The sequence below is a fragment of the Danio rerio genome, chromosome 17 (genome assembly GCF_049306965.1).
Source record: "Danio rerio strain Tuebingen ecotype United States chromosome 17, GRCz12tu, whole genome shotgun sequence".
NCBI classification, from domain to species: Eukaryota; Metazoa; Chordata; class Actinopteri; order Cypriniformes; family Danionidae; genus Danio; species Danio rerio.
The window spans coordinates 40,599,278-40,611,440 of record NC_133192.1 but is presented as its reverse complement, the minus strand read 5'-3'; the positions used below and the strand labels follow the sequence as shown (position 1 = coordinate 40,611,440).

Genomic DNA, 12,163 nt, shown 5'->3' with positions numbered 1-12,163 from the left:
GTTTGACGCAGAAGTATAAATCAGCCTTTAGGGCTCTGAGGCGGGGGAGGGGCCGACGGCATCACCCTCAGCTCGTTGAGAGGAGTGGGGACAGTGGAGTATGGACAAATGACAGTCTATAAAAAATCTCCAGTAACACACAAAAAAGTCGCTAGATTTGTCGCTTTTCTGAAAATTTGACGCTAGGGGGGTCTAAAAAGTCGCTATATCTAGTGACAAAGTCGCTAAGTTGGCAACACTGTCAGTACCTAGATGGGAGACCACATGGGAAAAATAGGTTGCTGCCGTAAGTGGTGTTAGTGAGACCAGCAGGGGGCCTGTGTGCGTCCTAACACCCCAGTATATTGATGGGGACTCTATACTACTAGTGAATTAAAAATTCCCAGAGTAGGCATCCTAGCCAAATTTGCCCACTGGCCTCTGTCCACCATGGCCTACTAACCATGCCCATAATTATCTTTATCACTTTGTGTCCTCTCCACCAATCAGCTGGTGTGCAGTCTGGCACAATATGGCTGCTGTCATGTCATACAGGTGAATGCTGCACACTAGTGGTGGATGAGTAGATTTCCCCCAATAATGTGTAAAGCACTTTGTGTATCCAGAAAAGTGCTATATCAATGTAAGGAATTATTGTTATTATTATTATTATTATTATTATTATTATTATTATTATTATTATTATTATTAAATTATATGAAATAAAAATGTTCTCCTGAGTTGTGTTGTTGAAGAAATATAGACAATATTACAGTTATTACTTGACAAAAGGGGCAGACAGATACAATAAGTTTTTTTTTTTTAATGTATCTAAAAACAGGCAAGAATGATCAACTGCTGCATAAATATACAAGTTAAAGTTATCGTCATTCTTTCACTCATGCACATACATGTGCATCAAACACTTATATTCAGCAGTCTATACGTGTCTGTTGCCTCATTACAAACCATGCGCAGAATTTACGTGAGATGGTGTCGGGGCCTTACAGTATGTCAATACCATGAGCTGAACTCGTATCGTTAAGCTATGATGGGCAGTCCAGATTTCCATACTATGGCAAATTTAAAGGTGTGCACAATGTGAATTTTTCCAAATGGCGCTGATAGTTGAAATCACAGAAACAAACATGCTCATAAGCCGACGAGTGATTTGTTTTCAGTTTTTTAACAGAAGTTCCAGAATCAGAAGTGCTCTCTATAATTTTAAATCCAGTTGTCATATGCAGAAAAGGGGGTAATAAAAAATAAATACAAGATACTTATGATGATGAGTTCAGTCTGTTTTCCTCCAAAAAACAAGTGCCTAGAAGGGTTTATGCATGTCACCTCGTACTGTTGATTTTGTATGCCATTTTATTTTCAACGGAAATCCACTGGTATAAAACTTACAGGCACGTCACAGTGCTGCTTCCAGTCAACACTGGCCATTTTTACATTTGCGGTGAACTGCAGACCACTTCAGAACCTCTGCCAGCATACGGTATAATTATCACAACCACGACTGCTGCATTCCTTCCTGTTAGCATAAATATTTTCTGTTGCATCTCAGCGGCTGCTACGAATTGACTCTTTAATGACACTTTTCCTGTTTTTAAAACTCCCACTCCCACATTGCATCTCAAAATAAAAGACGAGGATTTAAGTTGGTTTAAAAATCCTGACAAAAGACTGAATATCTTGACGTGGTGCTTCTATTTACAAACAGGAGGAGGAGATGCTGCGCATTTTGGTGAAATATGGCGTCCGCAGTGGCAAGACTGCAAACCTGGGACTGGAAGTGGATGGATTAACCTTTCACCCATACCATTCCGATATCATACAACGGCTTCGTCATCTCACTTATGACTAACATCATCATGCAGCCACAGCAGGAAACATGATACAGATCTCTATGTGTACTTTCACTCATATGTGAATGTAATGGAAAGATCTGCTAAATAAAAGTGTTTCAATTTATGTGCGCCCCTCTCGCTTTATTCAGCAATCTTCTCACAGTAAAGATTACTAATAAGAATAAATCATATTTTTTTAGGTAGCCTACTAGAGGAGCATAATTTCTTAAAGCTGCACTTGGAAGATGTTGCATTTGATGTATTTGCTGCATTTAGTTTAAGTGTTTGTGGTCATGATGACTCAATAAAAGAAAAAAATAAATAATTAAAATGAGGTTGTTACTATTGTTTTTGCAGTTTTGATTTTCAGTTATTTGCATTTGGAATAAAAAATTGGCAACACTTTATTTTGATGGTCCATTTGAGTATTAGTAGACTGTCTGCTTAATATCTGTTGATACTGCTCATTCAACAGACATTTAACTGACTATAAGAAACTTTGCAAGTACATGTCAACTTACATTAACCCTAACCCCAACCTACCAGTGTACTTATAATATATTGAGAATTAGTCTGCATGTAGATGCAATGTAACTCAACAAACGTACCATCAAAATAAAGTCTGACCAAAACGTCCCTTCAGTAGCTCAAATAACAGACATAAGTTGAGACTAATGTTGCATTAAAAAAAAGTTGTTGCACATGTATGCGCTGTGTAAAACATATGACGAAATAGTTGTCGGTTCATTCTGCTGTGGTGACCTCTGCCGAAGGAAAATGAATGATAGTCCACATAAACATATAACCATATAAACATATAAACAAACCACAATTTTACAACAATCAATTAAATTAAGATATTGTTAACAAAAAATAACAATGGTTTTGCAACTCTTAACCGTAACGTGGAATTTGAAGTCTTTTTTTTTTTTTATAGACAGAGTGCCAAAGTAAACATGGTAGTACACTTTTACTATAATTAAACCATGGTTAATTTTCATATTGAGGTCTGTTAAGAATACGTTGTCACTTGGAAAATACCAAATACTGAAAAAAAATTTTAAAAAAGAGAGAGAAAAAACAGCCTTTTTGGTTAATTCGCCCATTCCCTCCAACCCCCCAAAAGGGAAAGTAAAGTATCTTTAAAAAGTTACAGCACTCGTGATGAAAATATGATGACAAAATGCCAACACAAACTCAAGTAGCCAGATAGCCCGAATGAATCACTCTCGCGATACTGTAGTACTGTCTATATCGCGGGAAAACGCCAGGTTCACGTCGAGTCCGGTAAACACGGAAATCGGTCTGTGTACTGTTTTTGGCAAATATGGCTACAATTAATAAATAATGTTGTATAGATAGTTAAATAGTATAGCTAAGTAAACAGTTAAACGACCCGCTGGAGAAATACCCATCGCCAAAACAAAGCTTTGACTTACAGAAGGTAAGGATTCTGTCTAAACAAATATTCCACAGTGGCAAATGTTTGTTTGCTCCGATCACGGCTTGTGTAATGTTTTATGCAGATCTATATTTGCTATTGTTTATTGTTTTTAATATGGTTTGGAGCTCGACGGATCTTTAACATTAGAAATGGCGATTCCTCAAAGACCCAAACTGTCTGATTGATGCAGTTTTATTTTAAACCGCAGATGGCGACAGAGAAGCCAAATATCTCTAAGCGTTTAAATGTTCCAGTTATTCCTAGTACTAATAGATAAATCTAATTAACAGATGTCTGGTTTTATTAAATATATGTTGTGTGATATGGTATACACTTTATGCAAACCATGGAACTTATTGGTAATCAACTACGGGTACTTTTATGTCCTTTGATTATATATCCAAAAATAAATATAATTTTGTTCAATATTCTTTTTCTTTGTCAAACTAATAGAAAAACATACTTTTTGCTTTTTAAGTGTCAAATTTTCACCATTTTCACTTTGTCGCAAAATGAAATAAAAAAATAACATTTTAAAATATTTATGTGGTAACTGTTAATCCATCTTAATTAAGCACTAGTGAAATAGGTTAAATATTTTATAGTTATTATTGTGAGACTCTTATTAATATTTATTTTTATACAAATAGTTGTTTTACAGTATGAGTGTCGTTTCCACCACAATGCTGTAATGTTGCTTTAAAAAGTTTGTGTGATTATTTTGGTGGTTTCTATGAAAAAGAATAGTGACTTCAGAGCACAAGTTTAAGATATAAATATACCATAATAATGCTGCAATAAGAAAAAAAAAGAAATATTGTTACAAAACTTTTCTTATGCATCGGTCAGTATACACAGCTGTTTTAGTTCAGAACTGTGCAGTGTTACATAACCAATTCATGTCATTTGGAAATTTGTATATTATCACTGACCTTTTTAGAGATAAATGTCTTTCGACCTTCTAAGGTTCAAACTAAAATCAACACTGGAGTAGACTATTTAGAAGCCCCTAATTACAAAGTAAAATATACAGCAGAGTTTTAATTACGCTTAGTCTGGCTCTGGTTACACCTGAAAGTATTAAGCGTTTCTGTGGGACCGGATTAAAAAGCATGAAAATAAAATAAATAGTCAAATCCCTAATTTTCTCTAAAATAGTGCTGGATACGATTTTAGTGGGAATATGACTTTGTGCTAATTAATCACGGCTGTATTTAGGCGTCTGTTTATGCACCTCTGTTTAATGTCACAATTCTGCATCCAACAGAGTTAAATAATCAAAACCAAATAAAGATGGCCAAAACAATAAAACGTTCCTGAGTAACAAGACTCTGCTGGTGAAAGTCTTTCTCTGAACCAAACATGAGGTTGCTTTTGATATTTACACTTAAAGTTAATATGGGATATCCTTCCTCTAATAATATTTAGAGATGTGACAGATTTGGTCCTTTTTTCTGTTAGATTGTAATTTTATGGAGTAATTATTGGACTACGAGACCAAAGTTCATAGTTTGAAGTATTGGTATTTTCAGTCATTTGTACTGTTGTCCCTTCATTTATTAAATAATTTTTTTATTGCTGCCCTGCTGTTTTTACAAAGCATTTTTGTCTGTCTTTTTATGTCATATTTTTTATTGTGTTAGCTGGCTGGTCTGGAAATTACCTAAAGCAGCTATTTGCAAATTTTTATTATTTTTATTATTTATTATTATTTATTAAGTCGTAATTAACAGTATATTTATAGCTAAGTAGTTAAACAAGAAAACATTTCCTTTTGCGATTTTGAAACGTTTACATGCGGTAGATTACAATCTAAGGACAGTTCTTGTTAAAGGTGCAGTATGTAAGATTGTAATCCAGTGGTTCTATTTCTCATAGCTGAACAATAGAATAAACCTCTATGACAACAATCACCTCAGGTACTGGTTATGTGCTTGTTTCAGTGTTAAATGCTACCAGCGTGAGTTTGAATGCCTTTTTATATAATATTTATTGAAAAACAGTGGCAAATAGTAGCGCTTTTTCACTTTACAGCAAGAAGGTCGCTGGTTTGAATCTTGGCTGGGCCAGTTGGCATTTCTGTGTGGAGTTTGCATGTTCTCCCCGTGTTAGCGTGGGTTTCCTCCGGGTGCTCCGGTTTCCCCCACAAGGTCAAAAACATGCAGTATAGGTGAATTGGATAAGCTAAATTGTCTGTAGTGTATTTGTGTAAATGGAAGTGTATGGGTGTTTCCCTGTGATGGGTTGTAGCTGGAAGGGCATCTGCTGCTTAAAAACCTATGCTGGATAAGTTAGTTCATTCGACTCTGGCGACCCCAGATTAAAAACGCAAAGAAAAGAAAACGCAAATGCCGAAAAGAAAATGAATGAATGAATGAACTTTTGGAAATGAACTTTAGAAATGTGACTGGGCGCAAACCAACAAATATTAGTCCCTCAGCTAGCACTTTTAATGTTAAAGAAGTTTTATATTAAGTAGACTGTAAACCTGACCACTTTAATGAGTGCACTACTCTGTGCTTCTGAATGGCTGCGTTTTGTCTTGTTACATCTGGTGCAGACGGTCAAATTGCTTGTTGCTGGAATCTTGTGAGTGGTGTGTTGTTTGGACACAACGTAACCTGCTCAGCTAATGTTTACATTTTGTAATATTTATATAATTAACTATTTAAAAAACACCTAATGTGGATTTTTAGAACTCTGAATCTGCATCTCAAGGCAACACTGAGTGCTGAAATATAATTGGATAAACCAGCAGTGGGTGGGTTATAGAGGCCAAAACAAAGACACAGTCATAGAATGCACATTTTTAAAGGAGAATAGCTGACTTCAGAATTATTTTTCAGATAAACAAGTATGTTCACTTCGCATGCTTCTTAAATATATGCAAAAACTTTGGTGTTTTATGTTTCAAAAACGTACAATACATACAGCACATTTAACACTGATGCGCAAACATGACTAAAAACACTACATTACATCAGAGCTGTAGTTGGCATAATACATTTTGCGTAACATATTTTGGTTTTCTATGGATGTATTGATCAACTCAACTTGCAATTATATAATTTCTATTTTATTGAATCTATACAAATTAAAATTTAAGACAAATGTATCTCATTTTAAAAGAAATCCCAAATCAAATAAATAAGTGAACAACACAAATAAAAAGATATCTTTGTAAGAACAAGCTGCAATTTTTAAGTAATATCAGCACACCTTAATTTACCCGCTGGATCTTTGCACATTCACAATAGGCTAGCTATGGCAGGCATGGTAGTTGCACAATGTTTGACCATTATCGTTTTTTTTTTTTTTTTTTTTAATTAAAGCTGTTTACTTCAGTTGTACACATGGATCATCTTAAATGCAGTTTCGCTGATTGAATTGGAGATGACTGACAAGACACAACGTGAGTGCTTTGACAAATATTGGGGTTAAATAAATACTTCCAATATAGACTAGTCTGAAAAAAACTATTATCTTTAGTGCAGGCATCTTAACTAAGTAAACTAAAATTAAATGAATAACTGAAGTGTAGACTCACTAAATGTCTCAAAGTGGGCAAAAGTAATGCAAAATAATTTTACCTAAACGATAGTTAAGCAAAAACAACGAAAATCATAATCATGAAATGTATTGTTAAAGACATCAGGTAAGAGGTGAAGGTCATATTTATAGTTATTTTACAGGGAAGAATGCGGCGCTGCGCTGAAGGACTTTTTTTTTTCTTTTCATCAGTTTTTAGAGAGGTAAGAGGGGTTATTCATGACTTATAATTGTTTTGTTTTATTTCTTTTGTTTTGTTTGGCTTCACTATCGTCCCCTTACTCGAGTTTAACAAATTTTTGTTTGATACTTTGAATTTTCTACTTTATTATTTTTTTATTTGTGTAAATGTTGTAGTGTAAATATCCTTAATGCAGCCTGTAGAGCAAGCTTCAAGTGTTCATTGAGATGTGTTTGAGATTGTGTTGTCTGTCATATCTTACGTCTGTCTTTTCAGGGTTTTTTTTCTCGTAAGGCTTGGCTTTCGAAAATGATGACATGAGACACTGCTGGGTAGTTGCCGTGGTTTTCCAGCACTTGTTTAGGTCTGTAATTTCTTAGCATCTTCATAAGTGTGGTGTTGTTTTAAGTGATGAAACAGGCTTTTGGTGTTGCCTGCTTTTGATGACACAAGTCTTCTTGCGCAGTTTGCAGTGCACGTTGCTGTTTTGTGTCGGATAGCAAAAAACTAAGTAGCTCAAGACTGATGTCTGGTGACGTTTCTTGTCAACAATGTATGTGACTCTGACCTTTTTTACCTTATTTTCTTACTTCTTTAAGTACAACTTTGGCTGTAAACTTGTACGGCGTCCGAAAGGGTAGGCTGCAAAATGCTTGCGCAATGTTACGCATAGTGCGTAAATATTATCAAGCAATTATCGAACTGTCATTATCGTTTTATCGAGAAAAAAAATATCATGATAATTATCAATATCAAATTATTGCCCAGCTCTAGTCAGAGCTAATCTCTGCACACATAAAAATACTGATGAGAATACTATTAATGAGCAGTTTTACTTTGCATACTGATAGCAGCTCCCTGTTGCATGAATTTTACACAATATATCATGTTACTCTGATTTGAAAGAGGATTCTTCTTTTATGAATGTACTGTACAGCTTAAGAATTGAAACATTTTCATAGATTTGGTGAGCGAATGGTCAGTGTTGTATAATTTCGCCATGAAAATCAATGGCTCAAACTAATAGTTTTCAGGTAAATGTTGTGTAAACATACTTCGCTGTCATGTACAGTATATCTTGTCTGAGGCTATTACAATTCCAGCCATGCAAAAACTAATTTTAATATTGATGCACCCAGAAAGAACATTCTATCTTAAAAATAATTCAGATTTTGTATTACAGTACTGATGATTTCATTTTTTTTTCTGCACATTTTACACCCGTTTCTAACACTGCATTGTTTCTGTCAAACTTCATGCATTCTTATTTTACATTTTAGATTTCCGTGAAGTATTACTAAATGTAGCCATAAATACACAACCAATGTAACTTTAAAAACTGATGATTTGTCTTAATTAAATCAAAAGAAAAAAGTTAGATAGCACTTTCAAAAATGATAGCAATAATATAGTTCTTAGTTCAAGTCATCTGAAAAAAATCTGCAGTTTTCTAATGTGGGACACTTAAAAGGGGATAATAAAGGGGAAACAGCACCACAATTCATTCAGGAATGTTGAAACATGGATAATTGAACATCATCAAGCAAATAATATACAATATGATGCATTGATGCAATTGTTATCAGTTACGTCAATAGAATAGTTGCTGTCTTTTTAACCTTTTTGTCATTGTGATCTAAAAGTCATTTAAATGACAAAAAAGACAATAGGAAATGTCTCCTTACTCTAACCCTGCACCTACATCTACTTCTCACACAAAGCTTTCTGCTATTTAAGATTGTCAAAACATTAATTTTATGTTAGTTGTAGGCTTGTTTTGGGGACCAAAAATGTCAGCACAAGTATTGTAATACCAGTTAATTTTGACTGTGGGAACATTTTGGTCCCTTTAAAATAGGGAATACAAGACACAAACACATGCATGATTCACAAAGAACCTTCAAATTATCTGCAATAATAAAAAAACATCCCATGAGCTTAAACAGCAGTATTCTAATATTGCATAATTGTTCTAAAACCCGGTCAACAACCATGATTGCCCTTACTAACCCTAAAAGTGTGGGGGGAAAAAATAATATTTATATAGGGCTGGGCCAACAAATAATATATCAAATCGCGATAATTTATGTCAATATCAATAAGCTCTGGACTTTTTTACTCTATATTGATATAAGAGCCATCACACAGCAGAAATGTGCAAAAATGGGAATGCAAAAATGTGTTGATATTAGAGATGTACCGAATTTTCGGCCACAGAAAATTTATTTGCCGAAAATGTTATGGTATTTAATCGACCCTCTAATTTTTGTGGCTTCAGTCATTGTTGGGGTGCACTTTTAAATCTTTTAAAATATCGTTATTGTTTAATATGGAAAATAATTATTGATATTGCATTTTTGTCATATCGTCGGCGCCAGCCCTACTTCTACATGTAAAGTAATACATTAAAGAGGCATTTCATAAGCTCAATAATAGACCAAAAAGTATCAAGACTATTTATTTATAATTAATTAATTAATTAATTAAATGTGTTATTTCACCCAAAAATAAGAAGTGATTGATCATTAATTGCTCCCCCTCGTGTCATTACAAACCCCTGAAACCAATATTCATCTTCAGAATACAAATTAAGATATTTTTGGTCAAAACTGAGAACTTAGTCTACTGTGTAACAATACTGCCAATGGCAATGATTTGTGCACCACATACAATAAACAACAGAATAGAAAACCAGTAATTAGAAAAACCCCAATACGAAACTGAACTGCAGTCTTTATGTGAGATTACAAAATACAATCTTGACTTGTTTACATACATCCAAACTCCATGCATGTTGAGTATTCAATGTAAACAGAGTTTAAATGAGCAGGAATCAGAGAACACTATTGTGTCAGTACAGATCATTCATTCAAAATCCCAGATGTAGCGATGGTCGCTTCAGTCTTAGAAATGTAAACACTGCACCAAACATTCAAGACCGTATAAACCTCAGCAGGTTGAGCAAACAGACGATCTTTGCTTTGTGGAGGCAGACATCAATCACTTTTTCCTCATCTATTTCCTCAGGATTTGAAATCACAGTAGGAAGCTGTCCAGGTTAGAATAGTCTGCTTGTGGGCGGTTGACATTTTACATTCACACTGTGAACGTTCTGTTGCTTGTTAACTTCCTGTGTGCTCTCTGTCTAACCATGAAAAACTTTAGCAGCGGATATGCTTTTCTCTCAATGCTTTTGCTTTAGATTTTCACAAAGTGACAGTTCTGTACTTATTTAATCACCCTAGTGAGTTAATCAAATTTGTTTAGCCAGTGTCCTGAGGCCTGTCGCACAAAACGAGCTAAATTCAAATCCAAAGAAGTGCAAACTGGTTAAGATCAGGTTAAGTTGTTTCGCAATGCTTGATAAAAACATTCTTTGTCAGTTCAGAGTTAACCCAGAGTAAGTGATTGTCTCTGGAGCGTGTGCACATGAACATGACATGCAGCAATCAGCCAATCACGTGGCACATAAGAGACTCAGTTTGATTTAATCCTTTCAAGTGAGTCATTGAAATTCTCTTCTTTGTTGAAGATTAAGTAATATTCGTATCAGAAATATAATGAATTACAACACATTGGCAAGACCAAAATAAATACCGTTGATTCAGCAAAAGTTTAAGGCAACTTGATATAATAATATTTACTTTAATAATTTAATTAATCATTTATTTTAATAATGTACAGTAGGTTCACAAACAGCTCAAAAGACAGCCATTTCATTTTAAAAGCTTTATATATTAAAGTTATAAAACGCTTTATATATTTAAAATGTTAATTCAAAGACCTTAGTCATTTTAGTTAAACATTTGAAAGTGTTTGGATCTATAATGATACATATCAATAACTAATTTCTATAAACATATTTTTAGAAACAACACTATTTTGTCTCTAAAATGTTTTGTGTAAAGGACTTTAATTTGGAAGAAAAATGTTTTAGAAGAAGTGTCTCTCGGATATATCACTTTTCTCAGAGCTTATTGGTCCAATTTGGTTTTTGATCTTTAAAGCTGCGGTCACACTATTGTTTGAGCTTGCGAAAGGGTCGGAATTAAACAAGATGATTAGACTTTAAAAAAAGCAAGTGATTGCTCCATATTTTAAATTTTTGTTCAGAGGGGTCATGTTTTGATCTTCTATTGCTTTCAAGCAATCAGTTGATGCGATGTAGATCAGAATTGACTAGGTTTAAACTTTGCTACACAGCTCCCTGAGAAACTTTTGTAACACATTATAATAACTACACACTATGAACCATTTATTAAGCATTAGCAAATAGTGAATTCATCATCTGTTAAGCTTTAACTTGACATTAATAAACGTTAGTAAACAGTTTATAACTGAAGCTATAAATGTGTTCTTGACTTATAAGCACATTTATAATGTGCTTAATAATTGTACCTTCATACTTTGAAAATGACTCCTATTTCATTACTAAATTAAATATTGCATTATTTACAAACCAGTTGGTTTTTTTAAGATCATTCAGAATGAGTTAGTGGATGACTAATAAACTATTTAAATGAACAATTACATATCCTATTATTCAGGTATAGAGTAATGGTTACTATATATGTAAATAACTGCTTCATTAACACAACTTTGTCCAGTTTTATTGACCTAACCTAAAGTGAGGACTATTTATGATTTATAAATCCCTTATAAATGACAATTAAAGGTTCAGTTATGTTCTAAATTGGGGAAAAGAAGGAAAATAAACAACTTTATTTCTGTTGGTTTAAAGATACACAAATGAAACTGTACTTAAAATGAAAAATAAATATTTGCAAATGAAATAATCTAAAATAAAATTACAGTAGTTTCAACATCGCTAAATAACATTGAAATGTTGCATCCTATTATATTGTTAAATTATTATAGTGTTGTTGTTTTATTCAGTTTTATGTTTTATTCAGCAATGTTTAAAATGCTTTACAGTATTTTTACTTTTTGGATAAGTTTGCAAAGATTATTGTTTTATATGATTTATCTATTTATAAATCATAAATAGTCTTCACTTTAGGTCACAAAATTGGATGAAGTTGAGTTAATAAAGCATTTAGTAACATACATAGTAACCAGTACTATATGCCTGAATAATAAGATATATAAATGCTAATTTATATAGTTTATTAATCATCCACTTACTCATTCTGAATT

At 33.5% G+C, this 12,163-nt stretch overlaps 1 protein-coding gene across 6 annotated transcripts in view; it reads left to right on the top strand.

The window, feature by feature from the left end:
• The window catches only part of dglucy (D-glutamate cyclase), a 38,620-nt gene extending 36,664 nt beyond the window's left edge, over nt 1–1,956 (top strand). For all 6 annotated transcript variants that reach the window (XR_012393070.1, XR_012393071.1, XM_073927815.1 and 3 more), the window contains one exon: nt 1,706–1,956. Coding sequence is in view for 4 of the 6 variants with exons in the window: in XM_073927815.1 (XP_073783916.1) it covers nt 1,706–1,849 (144 nt within the window). In the remaining 2 variants the exon portion in view is untranslated. The remainder of the gene's footprint in view (nt 1–1,705) is intronic.
• The last annotated feature ends 10,207 nt before the right edge of the window (nt 1,957–12,163 follow it).